Source organism: Prinia subflava, chromosome 1, assembly GCF_021018805.1.
Source record: "Prinia subflava isolate CZ2003 ecotype Zambia chromosome 1, Cam_Psub_1.2, whole genome shotgun sequence".
Classification (NCBI taxonomy): Eukaryota; Metazoa; Chordata; class Aves; order Passeriformes; family Cisticolidae; genus Prinia; species Prinia subflava.
The window spans coordinates 28,563,123-28,581,048 of NC_086247.1; the positions used below are offsets into that span (position 1 = coordinate 28,563,123).

The 17,926-nt window shown below is 41.4% G+C and overlaps 1 protein-coding gene across 1 annotated transcript; it reads right to left on the minus strand.

Moving 5' to 3' along the window:
• Positions 1–17,890, minus strand: CHMP4C (charged multivesicular body protein 4C). Its single transcript, XM_063391903.1, has 5 exons — positions 16,644–17,890; positions 9,382–9,559; positions 8,046–8,160; positions 5,416–5,524; positions 1–3,224 (listed from the first exon to the last, which is right to left on the minus strand). The coding sequence occupies exons 1-5, from the start codon at positions 17,179–17,181 to the stop codon at positions 3,160–3,162; spliced, it is 1,005 nt and encodes a 334-aa protein (XP_063247973.1). The 5' UTR covers positions 17,182–17,890; the 3' UTR covers positions 1–3,159.
• Positions 17,891–17,926: the final 36 nt, after the last annotated feature.

Sequence of the window (17,926 nt, forward strand, 5' to 3'; positions counted from 1 at the left end):
TGACACCAAAATATTTATTTACAGTGTGTATATATATATACATATATGAATTGGTTTTACTTTTTATTAATGTATTTCCCCCTTTTTAAAGTTATCCAGGTTAACAATGTCTAAGCCTATTAGGAGAAAACAACAATCTCAGAATAAATAAGCAACAAGAAAGGAAGTCAGTAATAGTACACCATCTGCTGCCACAGTCCTCCTGTAAAATATGTTCCACTCAATAGGGTACATGTACAATAACACATTGACACTATTCACTCTTGACTGCTTACATACTAACAAATAACATCTTGGCATGAAGGGAGGCATATGTTCAAAAAAGAAAGAGCCATTTGTCCCACTGTTATCTGAATTTACACAGGAAAAGAGCCACTCCCTCAGCTGAATTAAATCCCTACAATCCTTCTGCCCTTGAAGAAAACTGGTGTCCCAAAAAAATATGGCAACAAACACTCCTGTCATGGAGGCCCATGGTGTATTTTGGTTTCTGTACATCACTACAATGTTCCTGAGTGTTTCACCAACCTCACATCCTGGCCTGTGAACTGGTACATGAGTCTGTCTTTCAGACTCTACGTAAGCTTTCAGAGCAGCTCACCTGAATATCCAGAATATTCATTTCTTCACCATTCAAAAATTTTGTTTTTAAAGTGCTTGGTCTGAGATTAATAAGCTGAACATACCTGAAGCTTCTTCAGGATTAACACTTGGCCCAAACATTACTGGAGGTCAGCAGTCAAAAGCTGGTTTGCAAAGGAGACCTTGACAGGATTTCTCTCCAGTGATGAGTGTTCACATGGAAAGTTCTTATTCAGAAATAGCAGGCCCATGTTTTCCAAAACAGACTGAAAGTCACTTTAGCTTCAAAATGGAAGCTTAGGGACCTATTAGGTTGTACTTGTAGCACTTCAAATATGCCAAGTGCTACATAAGAGCCAAGCATTGTTAAACTACTAATTCAAGAACAATTATTGGTTAAACTAAACCAAGAACAGAGGCTGGAAGCCAGCTTCTCCAAACTATGGGGCTATGTTGACACGGCCTCATATTTAGAAATACCAGAAGAGCCCACAAGCACCCTGCCAGCCTTGCACAGTCACACACCCAGTGTGTGCTAATATGTTCTGTACTCGATTCAGAGGCCTGTATAAACTGCACACCCTGAACACAGGATTCAAGCCAGAAGGGTTAGCAAATGGATTTGAAATAGCTTAGAATATTTGCTACTTTATTAAATATTCTTGTTTTCAGCTAGCATCTCATGCTGAATTTCAGCAAGCATTAAAACGAAGTAGTGTTTTGTTAGTATTTGGTTTCTTATTTGAGAGTTCAAAATGTATTTTTAAATCTAAGGAAGCTCTTTCTTTTTTTTTTTTTTTTTTGTTTTGTTTTGTTTTGTTTTCTATTGTATTTTAAAAAAAAATTAAATAATTCCAGATGTTTTGACTCTCAACAAAAAGGGATGATTTTCTTGGTATGTCCAAATTTTAGGACAGAATTAACACACCCAGTTTTTTCCAGTAAAAAAATTATCCAAGTGGCAAGGCTTGATTCAGCTCTCACACAGATATAATCCAATTCCTTCACAGAGAGGCAAAATTCTGAAAAAGTCCATCTCTTCACACGCTTTATACATTTTGGGTTTCATCTGCGGGGCTCAACTTGAAAGGCTCTGAGCAGGCCATGTCTAGAACACATATTTGCTTATACTTAACCTAAAATCCACTAAAGCTGAAGGCTATTGAAGCCTGTTGAAGCTGAACACCCAGCAAATCACAGGCTAAAGCCTACAGGAGAAGGGGTCAGTCTTCTGTTGCTGAAGATCTACAAAAATCAAGTCCACCACTATCCCCCAGGTGGTTCAGTCATCATGAAATTTAAATTCATTTGAAAACAAGAAACTTAAATCAAGGAGTCTGTTCCCTTCACCCCTAGGAACTCCACAGTGTTTTACTATTTCCTTGTGATTGACAGCAGGCTACTAACACAGAGCTTAAGACTTATTTAATACTTTGTTAGTACAAAGCAGCCTATTTAATTTAATAAAGCAGCTGTATTTGAACAGCAATTTCACCATATATGTAGTACCTTAGCATCAAGAGTGGCATCTGTTCCTTAGGCTAAAACACTGTCAGTTAGACAGGAACACACCAACTTTTCAAGCAACTGAGTATCAGCTTTTAACCCATGTTTAAAAGGCACTGCAAGTGCAACACACAGTGGTATTATCTCCATTCACAAACTGAGTAAGATAAAAGAACCAGATGCTCAGAAATTAAAACTATTTTGAAATGGTATAATTATAGTATGTTGCTAATTCCTTCAATGAGGATGAGTAATATCATACAAAGTAAAGACTCATCCTAGAAAGACAAGGTAGAGGAGAAGAACACAGGAAGGTCAAATCTCAGGGTTAATGAAAATCAGTAGTGCTTGGCAGGAATCTATAAGAACCTAGACATTTCTTTTCTCGATCACTGTAAATCTGTAACCTAGTCAGAAACAGTCCAAATTACAATTCAAGTTGACCTACAGAAGTGCTTAGGACATTTTGGCTAGTTAAAATAAAACAAATAACACATCCCACTTCAATAAGGCTACAGAAGAGCTTCCTCTTAATATCTAGGACACCATAAGTTGCTCCAGGCAGACTGTCTGAGTCTTCATGTCCAAATGAATAGTTATTAGTTCTCGGGCTCAAAGAACTTGCAAATGAGTACATGTATTAAGCTGTTTTGCTGATACTCAAACAGTCTGAACCAAATAACCCTCTAGTTATAGGGCCCTGATGACTTACTTTCTCATTTCAAGAATGAATCCAGCTTTGTGCATAAGTGAGGCACACGGGTTTTACAAACCAACAGATATGGTAAGATAGTACCTATTAAAAACTGATACTAATAATAAAATAAATCTCTTGATGAGGCTGAAGAAAAAATGATGCCTGAAGGTTTAGGGAACTACTTAATCCTTTTGTTTGCTGGTTTTTAAGCTAGTTTTGTAATATGGTAGTAACACTAGTCTCAGCAAGATGTGCCATAAAAACCTCCAGCCCATATGAAATGCAACCACACTAAATCAGTGCGGTTATAAAACAGCAGTACAGCTCTTTACATTCTGCACGATAATGTTTGGTGTTATAAAAAGACCATGCTCTTATGAAGCCCAGGCAGCCAGCTTCTTCATTTCATCTTCATCCTCTGCTCTTTTCCTGGTCAATGCTGCAGATAAAGAGACAATAACCATCAACTAAAGTAACAGTCAGAACCATTCTATCTGTTAGCATGAGGACTTGCACAGTGCTTTTCTGTTTGAAGATCTCAGACCAATTTACTGAGTAGCAAGCTGAACATGAGTGAAGCAGGAATGAAGAGATGTGACTATTTTGCCCCATCATTATTTTCTATAGAACCCCAAAGTTCACAATATAAGTCTGATGTCATTCCTACTGAAAGACTCATATAGAAAAAACATTTAATTTCTAAAGGTTGTCACAGCCAGAAAAGGCCCAAGAATGCTGTCAGTTCTCTCACCACGACATAAATGAGCAAAAGTGACTTATCCTGGCCAGCTACACATCCTGCTACCTTTCCAAATAGTGCTGAGAGGTTCTGCACATGCAAGTCTCTGAGTGAACTCACCCCATTTTAACTTAAATGACTCACTGTCATTTATTAAACAAAGACATTCCTGAACTTGCTTTGCTCAGGTGACATCAGTTAACTGCTGTGTTTACACCAACAGCAACTCCCAGCTCTGTATCAGGTCCCACACACACTTTGTATCCAAATCTCCTCTCACACATCACCTGCATTCACTAAACTAAAACCTCACCCAAACTGTCTTCCTTTACAGACCTGCAAACCAGATGCCCACGAGCCCAGTTCAGCCCCAGGCTGCTGCTCCCTCTGTGGGCTGTGCACGGCAGGACCGGCATCTCTCCAGCCTCCAGTGGAACACTGGCACTGGCTCCCACACCTGTGTGAGCCCCTTCACAGCAGCAGCTGGCTCCACCTGCGGCAGCGCAGGGCCAGGAGCCGCCGTCCTGAGGGGAACTGCAACGCCACCCTCAGGGCACAGGGGTGGGACAAGCACACGGGGGAGCACAGGCTCAGTCCCTGTTCTGCGAGAGTCACAGGCTCACTGGGTGACTGGGGAAGGTCACTACACCCCGCTCCGTTGCAGTTTCCTCATCTGCAAAATCAGGAGGGCAACATGCATCTCCAATTAGAAGCACTATAGATCCATCAACTGGTCTGACTTTGCTGTTGCTGTGTAACAGTAGCAGAGAGTTTCAGAAAACATAAGCCAGTTTTTCACAGCCTTGAACTACATAATTGTAACCAGCCCATCTTGCCTGAAGCAGCCATACAGATGGATAAAGTAGAAAATTAAAATACTGAGAAGCACATGGAGATGGTTTGTGTTTAATAAAAATGTCAACTGGCACAGCTGGATCTGGAAGACAATGTATGAACAAATCATAAATAGCCAGATTGAATTTTCACTGTTTTTCTAAATCCTTTTTTCTTTTTTTCACTAGCTGTTCTGCAATTGAGTTCAGTAATGAAGCCACAGTCTCAGCTTGAACATTTTAAACTCCTTCTCAGGATTTAAGTGTCATCTGCCAAAACACATATCATAGTATCTGAACTGAGCTGGTCTAGGTAACCTGTTCTCCAGCAGAAACCATAAACAACCTTGTCACATGTCACATGTGTGCTGTCCTTACGATGAAGTACTTATATTCTTTTACTAATGTCAGTACACAGCAAGTCATTCAGCTCACAGTGAAAAGTGTAGTAAAAGTTGACTGTCTCTGGCTGAATTCAAAATGAACAGGGAGGAACTACAGAAAACAAAACTACAGCTTAATACCAGGAATAAGCCTATTCAGTAGAAAGAAAGCAAAGGAATGAAAAGATGTTTTTAAATATGTACTTCCCAATGCCTCCTTCATTTCTAATTAAAATACCAGTGGAAAACATCAACCCACTATCCTGCAAAGCTCGATCTTTATGATGTAAACATTTGGAATCTAGGTCAGACTCTAATTGAAAGAGATGAAGGATTTAATTGCCAAAAAGAAGAAGAAAAAAGGCAAAGGAAGATCAATCCTCAATGATCTTACTACACTTCAGTAGGAGAATCATCAATGTATGTGCAAGGTCAAGTTCTCTGAGTTTGTCACCCTAAATCTACAGAGAATTTGGTCCTAAATGCTTTCACAGAGCAAAATGGAATCCCGCTCTGATTCTTCTGTTAAGCAGATACGAAAATAGGACAGGGAATTTATAACATTTCAAAAGTTGTAACAGAGTCAAATGCATATCTGAAACCCTCTCTTCCTCTCTCCTTTCTCACAGCACAGCTTAATCACGAGAAATGTAAAATGGCAAGCAGGCATTTTACCAGGGTGAGAAGGCAGCGATGTGGACGGAACACTTGGCAACCTGACATCTCTCATTCCCTTGTTCAGTTCTTCTTGCTCCAGTTCTTCTAATTCTGCCATCAGTTCATCCTAAATTCAAGAAAAACATTTTTTACAAATACTGACAGTGGTCACATGCAAGGGCACCTTTAACCACCATGAAGCAAAGTACTACTGAAAAAACAGTTTACACCTGAAAGGACATACCAAGAAACTGCGTATGAAAAGTGTAATTTTTACTAAGTATGACCAATTAAGTAAAGCTTAATTGAACATTGAAAACAGGACAATGACATTTAGAAACAGGACAAGGAGTAAAATTAGAAACGAAACTAACAGCAGTACAATACATGCCAAAAAGGCAAATATGGGAGTAAAAAGCCTCTCTGCTCTCCTTAGGTTAGCTCCAAATCTAGAGCCTGTACTTTTCAATGAATTCTAACTTTAATGTGCCATTTCTCCCATTTCAAAGGCAAATATCTTCCACTAGTTATAAGGCAGACTGTCATTAAACATTTTGCTTCAGCCCTATCACATAAGTGCAGGATTGTATGTGATTTCAAAGCAGCACTGGAATCTGAACTGTCCTCCTGGGTGCTGTTATTCCCTCTTAAAGCACACAGCACTTGTGGGCTTTTAGGTGCAGAGGCTGATTTGGACAGATGATCTAATCCACTTGTACAACACTAAAAATAAAAAGGCTGTACACTTTTTTAAAAAGTAAGGAACTTATTCTTTGGCTGAAGTTTCCCAAAGAAAGGAAGCTAAATGTTACATACAACAGCTAAATGTTTGCAGCGAAATGGACCCTTGCCACATTGATAAAATGGTTTAAAATAAACAATAGGCAAAAACAACTGCAGAGGGGCTGGCTAAGCACCAAAAAATAGTAAAGTAGGAGCTATTAGGCACTGAAATGGGCTTTGCCAACATGTTTATACTTTATCACCAATGTAGAAGTTAAAATGATAGTTGCACAGCTACCACAGGACTTTATACCTGAGTTTACTTTCTCATGGTTTTATAATTTAAGGCAAACATACACCAGCGCAGGGAGAAGGAACTCTTATGTTTCTGTGCCTGTCTGGAGCAGGAGAAATCACATGCTTCCATGGTCTCATTACAGCCACGGCACACATGTGAAGGGAAAATGCATCCAAGTGCATGGAAAAAGCATACTTAAAAAAAATATTACCCTTCAACACAAATCACCTTCTACCCCAGCAATCAATCTAGCACTCTTAAGGTGCAGTAGCCTGCAAACCAGGTTTCCCAGTTACTGCCAAGTGCTAGAAGTATTAGCTCCTATGCAAAAGCTGGTACAATGATGCTCCAAGTGACAGGGGCTTATTTCCCAAACAAGAACAATACACATCAGCTTCAACTGGTATCCCTTAGGAACTTCCAGGTCAATCTACAACATGCGTACTAAGCCTAGATTCCAAAAAGCACGGTTGAGAAGTAAGACACTGCAGCTGTTTGGGGTGGCAGAATGTTTTTCAATTGAAGCTCAGGCCAAATCCCACTCCTTGTGCCAGTAATGACTAGATGTTTCTTGGAAAGTCTGTTTACATTCAAAGTGGAAATACAGGAACGCAGGTAATGGGAACAAACCACAAAGAATCATGCTTATTTCAACAAATTAGAACTGTTGAATGAAACTTCCCTCTTCCTCCCAATCAAGGAAATACGTGTGATATAGCATTTACATTTTTCTTTGTTGCCCATTTGGGCACATAGGAACAAATTAGTTGGGAATAGAGTGAATGGTTTGAGTATTCAGGACATTCTTCAAATGATTCTTAGTGCTTGGCCATTTTGAAACAAAACTGAAAAACAAAACAAAACTGGTTGTGATATCGAGCTTGATATCCATCGCTGCATTCCACAGATTACAAGAATTTTGAGTAACCTTGACCCTTGAGTCCTCAACCATTTTTGGATCAGAAGTAAGTCATTTCCTGTTTAGATGTACAAAATCAAATCTGGGGGCACTGGATGAAAGCTACTGCAACAAATTTTGAGGTCCTAAATGCCTTGTGGGGGTTTCAGAAGAAAAGAGCTTTAGAATGAAACCTTATTGCCTCCAACAGGTATTACTTCTACCTATCAGATCTACTTCTGTGGTCTGGGCAACAGGGAAAGGACCTGCATCTCCAAGCAACAAAAACGACCCTTAAAAATGGTCCAAATATTCAGAACAGCAGCCTGTCCATGACATAAGGACATGCACTTAAGTCAAATGGATGTCTATTTGGAGCAACAAAAAATTATATGTTTCAGTGTCCACTTGGAATAGTACAAATTACATGTTTTAGTGACCATCTTCCGAGGCTCAAATGAGAACAATAACTACAGGACTGCAGTTAAAAATGCTTTTCTTAAAATTTATACAAAAATAAAAGTAATTTTTATATTTACAGATTTTTATGTAATACATTATATATTTTATATATAATAGTTTTAATTATTTTTTATATCTACCTTAAAATTATACAACTGTCATAGATAGGGTAAGCTAGAACCAGGGAATTTCACTTCCACACTTCTTGAGAAACAAACCATTGCACCACAAATATGGAGTTAAAACTTAAAGGCCTGAAGTACTAACCTCATCAAACTCATCACCAAAGGCGGCTCGGTTCGAGATAGCATCTGAAATTTCCTGGGCAACATCTTGCTGTTCAGTGATGTCTTGCATCAAATCATCAATTTTGTTCAAATCCCTGGCAAGGTAACATGGAAATATTTTTTTTTAAGATATAGCATTCAAATCCTACAGAACACACCCACTTGAACAGACACTATTTGTTTTTATGCCCATGACTCTATAAACAGCAGAATTCACAGGGAATAATCTTCCTCACCTGCACTGAGTCCACCTACTTCCATGTCGGGATTATAACAAAAGTCAAACTGCAGCAGAGTGTGTCTCTCCCCCTCTGTGCTCCTCATGCCTCTGCCAGCCAGTCACAGCTCATGGGCAGATCCCCAGGGTCAGTGTCTTTACAGGCCTTTTGGTATTTAAAGGGGTTTATAAGAAAGATGAGGATAGGTATTTACATGGCTTGTTCTGAAGGGCAGAGGGTAACAGCTTTAGTCCAAAAGAGGGTAAATTTAGATTTGATTCAAGGAAGAAGATTTTCCAATACGGGTGGTGAAGCACCAGCACAGGTTGCTCAGAAATGGTGGATGCCCCATCACTAGAAACACCCAAGGTCAGGTTGGATGGAGTCTGAGCAACCTGACCTAGTTGAAGATGTTTATTCACTGCAGGGTGTCAGGACACGATTATCTTTAAAAGTCCCTTTTAAATAGCCAGAAAACCCAGCTATTCTATGATTTCATGGATCTTTTTTGATGTTAAGCTTTCACCAGAACTGGGGGGAACTTAACAGAATTGTACCCCATTTAAAGGTTTCCCCTTATTGTTAACTTCGTTATTGTTTCAGTTCCTGTTTATTTCTCCCAGAACAACCTTTCTGATTTAACTCTGTTTATTCAGGCGGAAAAATACCCCTTGAAACAATATAGGACATATGAAAAAAAATACTATTTTTTATGTGGGGTGGGGGGGAAGGGGATGAATCTAATTAATACTTTGAATATCACAGTCCAGCTTACGGATTCTGCGAAAAAGAGTCCACCTTGTTTCTATGATTAGATTTTCTTCTAGACAAACCAAGGGCAGAGGCTACTCTCCACTGCCAAGACAGACTTAAGAAAACAGATCTCACTAGTTAAGTGTACTTCCTTCTAGATTTATTATCAGGAAAAGATGTTTTTCTGCCAAATATAACACTACAGGACTATTGGCTTTCCTGACATTCAATGCCCAAACCAAAAATGAGGTCAAAACTATCTAACTTGATACAACAGTCTGTAGTGATGGAATAATTTGGAAGCAGTTAGTAAGTTCAACTTGGAAGCTACTAGAAAACACTTACATATTTTCATGTACTTTTTTCATAGCTTGTGCAGCATAACCCATATTCTTGAGCACTTCTGTGTTGGTGTGGGAGTTTTCCAATGCCTCTCTCTGGAACTCAATGGTCGAAAGTGTCCCATCAATTTGATTCAACTGTTTCTCATATCTCTTTTTTCTCTTCAGTGCTTGTAAGGCAGCTGGAATGGGAAGAGGCAAAGTGCACTGTGTGTTTTCATGGCAAATGCAAGGACAAGTAGTTCAGCACCAAGCTGACCTGCAGGATTTATAATTCTCACCCTCCTACCTTACTGTGAGGGAGACAAACTTTGACCACACCAGATTGGCAGCCTGTTAATCACCAACAGGCTGTAGCATGAACATGCTGGGAAGCCTCTTTTAGATTAACTCCTTTTAGTGCCACAAGGAAAAGCAGCTTCTTCCTCCACTGTGGGAGATCTTGAATTCCATCCTGTGCACACAGGCAAAGCAGGGAAGACGGGAAGGAAAAAGAAAAATATCAGAGAGAAGTCAGAAGAGAAGAAACAGAAGAGAGAAGAAAAGAATAAGCTGCAAAATATAAGTAAAACCTAAGGAAGATAGTACAAGAAGATTCGCCATGATAACTACAACTCCACCAATGGCACTTTCTACACTTTGTCTCAGCAGGAATAACTGTGAAGTGCAACAGAGGGGCCCAAATGGCCCAGCCAGGCAGATGGGTTAGATCAGAGAAGGACTTGCATTTCTCCAGCTTTTAGCTCATCTATTTCTTACAATCACTTAGGAACGTGATCTTTAAACCTTAGAATTTGAAAACACAAAGAACTTTGTAGACACAGACACGGTCAAATCCAGCTACACCCCATTACCTTTGTAAATTGTCACGATTAGTCTTTTATATTCACTAAGTTATGAGCAGCGTACTCTGCCCCAAGTAAATCATTACCAGAATAAATGCACGTGACAAGCAGGAGGAGAAAAGAACTCTCTCTTGGCCTCAGGGAGTGGAACACACACAGTTTTGCCACAAGCATTTCCTGATGACAATCCTTTCCCACTACACATGTGCCAGGCAAAAAAACCCCACCAAATGAAACTAAGAGACCAAGTTAACCCATTGTTTGGTTTCTTCCAATGCTATTAGCACCCCCATTCCTTTCCTTGGATCCTACATTTAAGTTTTTAAACAGATTCAGAGCCTGCAAACCCCAGTGACCCCTGCAGCCCCCCAAACTCAACAAACAGCCTTCTGCAATCCTGTTAAAATTGCCCATGTGCAATAACACTGAACCTTGACAATGGGGTACACAACCTTTCAAACGAAATCAGAATTCTCCCAAGGAGGGCACAAAGATTTATGGTGTGTAACAGCACACTAAAAAAATTAATGCTTTGCTGACAAATGCTTGAACCAACATGACCAAAATTGCTCATCGTGAACTGCACAAGGACATTCACACTGGCTAAGATGCCATCCACCACGTGGAGTAAGATGTTTCAAGACAGGAAACCACAACTCCAACAGATTAATTATGGCATTCAAATCCAAGATTTTCCCAGGTTTTAGGGGATGGTTCAAAGATCACACATATTCTGCAGAAACTGCACAAACACCAGATGATGTCATGGACACAGCAAATATAAGAATTGTAAAATTCTCACTGGCAATTGTAAAATACTTGACTTTGATATAATCCCAAACAATCTTTCTCTATTATTTCCCTACTTGTTTATGCTTAGTATGGGTGGAGTTAAGACACTTCCTTTCTTAGCTTCCACTGGATCAAATTTGATCCTGGATTCTTAGGTGTGGAAGCTGGCAGTTCCAGACAAATTTAACAGTCTGAAACTGTGCATAGCGCCAGCTGGGCCAGAGAGCACTCTGAGGTCCTGTGGACTGAGGAACACTGATGAGCTGAGGCAGAAAGACTTCAGCTGGAGCAAGCATCTACCATGGGGCAGTCTTTCTAGTCAGTGTTCTTCAGAAATGGGACTCTGCAATGGTGCTGTTATTATTGGCTGCTCACTGAGAAAATGGATTTCTTCAGTCACACACAAAGCAGTTGTTTTCAAAATCCTGAAGATCATTTCATTAAACCACACCCAAATAAAAAAAACACAGAAGCTAAACTCTCTGTGACTTCAGCTATTCACAAACAGCTTTCCTAATTATTGTGAGACAATTAAAATATTATATTATTTTCCTTCTCTTTAGTTTTACCAGTGACTTACAGAAAAAAGCACTTCATAGGAAATAAATTCATAGTCCTTCCTTATCAACCAAAGCATTATGAATTCTGACACCACGCTATATGATTTTCCTGATTTGTGTTAAATTAATGTCCTTTATTGCAGAGTATTTTGCTTCAGTCGCTTCTATCACTAATTTATGAGAATTTCCTTGTTATTTGAAATCTATTTTTCTGTGTTTTACAAAGTACCTAGAACTTTTAGTGCTTTTCTACTGCATATTACTGCATTTTTAAATTTGTGTGCAAATCTTACAGGATTGAAATGCTTCTGCTTTATAATGCTACCACATTCTAATTACCGAACTGGAGAATAATGTATCTATTAAAATATAATGACATTAAGCAGAGAACACAAACTCACTTCACTGAAGGTCTAAGAATGGCACTGAAAAATGGTGTTCCCCATTCCAAAGATCTCAAAGAAGGAAGACAGCCTGGGGAGGATGAGTTTGAGCAGAGGTAGAGCCTGAGGAAGCAAGTGTAATTAACACCATTCAGGAAGAGGTGGAGAGCTTCTCCAGGAAAAAAAAAAAAAAAAAAAAAAAAAAAAAAGCAAAAGTGGTCTCATACACTTTTTCTTTTGTGTTTCAAAGAAGCCAATTCAACTCCTGAATTTTATCCTGTTGTCAGCAGTTGGCTGGGCTTTTAGCACATTTCCTGTACTCCTGAGTCCAGTGAGCAGGATACAGCTCATAGATTAGGAACCACTGCTTTTAATATGAGTTTTTATTTTATAGTCAAGGTATCTGGAACAAAAGAAGACTGTAATGTCAGTTTAGTTGGCATATTAATGAACCTTTATTAACATACAGAAGGCACTTTTCCAATATTGCTACAATGTTCACACTTTATTATGGAAGCAAAAACGGCCAGCTGGGCAATAAGAATCCTGGCCACACTGAATATCCAGGTTTCAAAAGGAAAAACAGAAGCAATGACATAGGAAGAGCTGTGGCACCCTTCTCATGGTTTCCTGACACAACAGACTGAAAAGCAACAGTACAGCAATACCACCTTTAGCTGTCAAGCCCACCACCAACACCCATCAGTACAGAAGCACCAACGATCTCATCATCTTCTGAAGCAGAAATAAAACGATTGTCTAATAATCCCTATCATTCCCTTGAGGAAACTACTGAAGAAGGAAAAGAGTGTTTCTTCTGGAGATGTAACAGCACTGTGAAAATATCAGGTCTCGCTCTTGGATACAGTTCACAAACCTCTACCTCAGGCCTGCAAGGGATTCATGGACTGCAGCTTCTGATCTCCCTCACTCCAGGGACAACCAAAGGCAATCCTGCTGAGGCCATAAAAATCATATAAACAGGACCCTAATTAGGCTCACTATCAGCACTTCATAGTCCTTAAAGCCTTGTGGAAGAAGCCACATGCAGTTACAACTGAGGAGCTAAATCAAGAACAATAATGAGCTGGACCACCTAGAAGTATTCCAGTTCATGGCAAGACACTTCAAATGTGATCACGAAAGTCAGAGATCACTGTAGTTCACAGAGCAAAGACACACCAAGGGCTGCCCTTTACATCCCTGCCAGGAACCCTCACTCCCAACCTGTCCTACAGCCTGCCGTAGGCATGACTGTCCTGTCCATCACAGCACACAACTGCCACATCATTGTTTGGCTTCCACAGCCTTCTGGTTACACCTAACTCATTAAAAAGGAATGCTACATGGCCACATAAGCCCTGCCCAAACATAACACACTACATAGTTAGCAGCATCTACTTATGAAACCCTCCCTGTTTTTCCCACTTTCTTCATAGGTTTTGTCCTCAGTAGTACTATGTGGTTCTTTATGGTTAAGATTTAATCCTATTCTGGATGGCTTATCTTAACTTTATTCTTTTTATTACGTTTTTTTATATTTTTATGATCTGTGAAAGACACTGGGCTGAAACAACACACATTCATGTGTATGTTATTTTCACAATTACAGGCATGCTTCAGAAAACCCATTTCCTTTTAAAGTTCTCAAATATTCAGTATCACTTCCTGTTCTTTAAATTTTCTTCTGTGTTCTTCAAAATAATGGAGGAGAAAAGCCTATATGTAGATGAAGTTGGAAGCTATGCACTAGCTGAAATTGAGAAAACCCCAAAAAAGTAAGAGATTAAAAGAGTTTGTTCCTGGAATGGAGAGAAATTAGAAGTCAGTGCTAACTGTGAAAAAAAAATTGCTCCTCATGACATAACCTCTTCAGGAAGAATTTCAGAAAAAAACCAAACTGAAGTGGTCTATCTACAATCAGATATTATAAAGGAACGCTGGAAATGTATCTCCTCAAAAGTATAGCTAATTTCAGATTAAGTACAGGAACTGCAGAGATACTTCATAAAGGAAAAGCCAGAAGTATTTCAGTGATGTTTCACATCTATGGCATAGCTAACAAATTACAGCTTTTAAATCAAGTTAAGCCTACTGATGTCACATGAAACCCATTCAAGAGTCATATGAAGTCATGAGAAATTGCTGGTGCTTGAATCTGCTCTCACTTGTGTTGGTGCAACTGACTCAGACTCACACACCTAAAAATCAAGTGAGATCATGCTAACTTGGTGCATTTTCTATCTCTAGAGACATCTTCCTCCAGTTGCAGACAGCCTCATTTTAGTTTCCACAGGCTTCTACATAGATGCAATGAAGAAAAAAAAACTACTTTAAAATTACCAGTGATGTCCCTCTGAAACACTCACTTCAACAAGGCAATGTAGATTAAAACCTTTATTCTCTCATTTGTGTGTCTGTTTACATAACATTGCAAAAGACGGTAGTTAGGACAGATTTTCTCTGAGCTCTACAGTACTGTACACTAGCTAATATGCTCTCAATGTAAATCAACAGTAATTAAACTGTAAAGCAACTGATATCTCAAATGAAGACATATTATTGGGGACTTAAGTTCACTGACTCTCCTGCTAAATTTAAGCACTTTGGCACAGCAAGGTTACATTTTAAACAATATATGGTTCATACTGTTTCTCCTCTGACTGTACTTAGGTTGTCCCATTTTGGTTTTAGAACCATTTTGGCATGAATAAAAACTGCCACGCTGCACTTTTAGCCCTACTCTTGCCTCTTTATTTCTTAACTGTTGGTCTCTGAGCAAATGACAAAATAAAAGGTAGCTATTTTTAACCATGATCAGCTCGACACTAAAGTTTGCAATACAACTCTGTGAACAATTAAATAGATAAAAAACTTGGGCAATTGCACATTGAGCACTGCAGTGCAAACAACAATCTGGAAGAAAAGCTTCAGATATCAAATGCTGCACGCCTGAAGCAAAAGGCCAACACACACTGAAACCACCATCAACCAGCTGAGTTAGAGAACAAGCAGATCCACCTTTTTCCAACAAATTCTCATTCCTGTCTGTGCCCCACTCTCTCCTTCACAGGTGCACAAGCACTCATGGAGCTATCAGGTCAACTGGATAAGTGGAACTTAAACCATCCTGGGTAAAAAATAACCCAGACAAAGAAAAACACAGTATTTTACAATATCCAGCTTTCTGAAACACACCCTTCAGAGACCTCTGCTAAGGAAAAGGAAGGGAGCAGCACAAGGGCAGGAGCAAGGCAGGAAATGCTTCTTTCTGCAACTGTGCTGCTTATAGTTCAGGTTTAGGATGAAGTTCCAGAGCAGTTTGTCTGGATTTAACCAGGAATTGCTACAGTCATAGGAACCAACCTGTTTTCTTGCACCAGCCCTGCAGCTCAAGCTTTTGCACAATAAATTCAGCCCCAGGAGCCACATGGCCACTTTGTCCCATAGCAAATTAGCTCCCAGCTGGATTGCCTTCCTGAGCTAGCTCACTGTGACAGTACAGAGGTGCCAGTATCTGGACAAGGGACCAGGAGACACTCCAGCTGAAGCCAGGGGAGTAGAGAATGTGAGACTGGGACAACTGTGACAGCTCCCATCCTCTTGAACATCTGGCTCAGCTGTGCTCTCATTTACTCCCCTGACTGTGCCTTCAAATCTGTCCCATCTTGACCCACGATTTTAAATCCATTTAAACTAAAAGTTAGTTTAGTTAAACTGCCTTTTTCTAATAATTATTAAATCCTTAAGTATTACAAAATCTATTAGAGGGCTAACCAGGACACCTCTAACATGCAGCTCCACAAAAATCCAAAGTTACAGGGCGTTACTTCTTAAATTACTGAGTAATAGAACGAGCAGACAAATAATCTACTTTCTTGTTCCATCACAAATCTTTATTGAAAATGTTCTTCTTCTGTTTTGAAGCATTTAAATTAAAATACAGCTCAGAGTAGACAAATATAGGCCTCCATGTGACTTCAGGAAGTAATTAACTTGTTTCTCTGAAGTCTGTATATCCCCAAGACACTGACTACCATCATTTGCTTCCCAGGGATGACAACAGCAGTATACACAGGAGCCAGACCCTCTGACCCCTTTGTATCCTCTCCTTTGTAGTTCACAGCATCCCAGAGAAGTAGTCACTAACGCTCTAAGCTATCATTCTTTTCTTGGTTGCACATACACTTTTTACATGATTTGGAGAGAGCATTGCATCACTTTGTTCCTCAGTTGTCAGCAACGGGGATAATGTGCATTTATTCATGAATATACAGGAGATCCACACGCTCTTCATCTCATTCAGCCAATGCTGAGCCCCACACTGTGAATGCCTCCCCTCGCTGAGGAGCGATACTTTGCCCTCTGTGTATTCCAGCCAAGTACCTGCATCGACTGTGGAGCAAAGCACTAACAGGAGAACGGCACAGGAAACCGTAGACAGTGAAATTTGTGAGGAATAACAAATTCCCATCCCGCTATATGAATTCACAGTTCATTAAACACTAACAGATGCCAAAGACCCACAGCCAGCACCCCGCTCGGGTGTGGTGATCCTCACTCGGAGCCCACAGCCGAAGCTCCTGCGGAGCCAGGTGACCCGGCGCAGCCACAGCCCCGGGAGATCCGGGTGCCCAGGGCGCTCCAGCCCGGGACTGAACCGCGCGGGGCCCGGCCCGCCCTCACCTCGCTTGTTCTTGGTGCCGTGCTGCCGGGCTACGGCCAGCTCCCGCTCGATCCGCGTCTCCAGGTACTCCTGCTTCTTGCTGAGCATCTCCTCCGTCTCTCGCAGCCGGGCCAGCGCCTCCTGCGGCGAGGGACCCCCGCGGCCCTTGGAGGCGGACGAGCCGCCCCCCTTGAAGAACTTGGAGATCTTGCTCATGGCGGCGATCCCGGCTCGGTACCGCCGACCGAAAGGTTTGGTCGGCCCGGTTCTCAGGAGCCTCCCCGGCCGGCACACGCCGTGAGAGCACTTGCTGAGCGCATGGGCGGCGGCGGCAGCGGCACCGCACCTGGCGGCGGGGCGGGCCCGGGGGCGGCCCCGCGGAGGCCGCGCCGCGCTGCCCTCAGCCAGCGCCGGGCACGGCGGCGGGAGGAGCCGGCGAGCGCCGCGGGGCAGCGCAGGGTTCCGGGCCAGCCGGCGCTGCGGAGGCGGCTGCCGAGTTTGTGCTTTCCCTCTACTTTTTTCCCGTGTCATAGAATCGCAGAATGCACAGTGGATCATCTGGTCCGACCTCCCTGCTCACGCAGGGTCATCCTAGAGCACATGGCACAGGATTGCGTCCAGGCGACTCAGTATCTCCAAGGAGGGAGATACCTGAGGGTATCTCCGGGCAACCTGTTGGATTATTGGTCACCCACATAATAAAAAAAAGTTCTTATTCATATTCAGGTGGAAATTCCTATGCATCAGTTTCTGCCTTTGGCATCGTCTTGTTGCTTGGCACCACGGAGAACAGCCTGCCCCCAGCCTCTTGGCAACCCCGTGAGATGCTTACAGACGTTGGTGAGGCCCCCTCTCAGCCGCCTCTTCTCAAGGCTGAAGAGGCTCAACTCTCCCAGTCTTTCATCCGAAGGGACATCTTCCATCCCCTTGATAAATTCTGTAGCTCTCTGCTGGATCCTCTCCAGGAGCTCCACGTCTCTCCGAGGAGCCCAGAACTGAAGACATGCCGCAGGAAGGGGGTTCGGGAGGGCACCACCCTCGGGCAGAGGCGTGCACGCGGGTCAGGGCTGGGAAAATAACCCTGAATTCTGCAGGAATGTGCTTTTTTACAGAAGTGGTGGGTGCGCCGCTAAGGAAACCTCAGTGGCACCAACAGGCTACAGGGTGCACGAAGTGCTTCGAGAAGCCGGGCTACCTCCGGGAACAGCCTCTGCGCCGAGGGACGACGCAAATAGAGACACAAATAAGACACAAAACATGCCTTTTTTTTCCCTTCTTTTTTTTTTTTTTTTTTTTTTTTTTT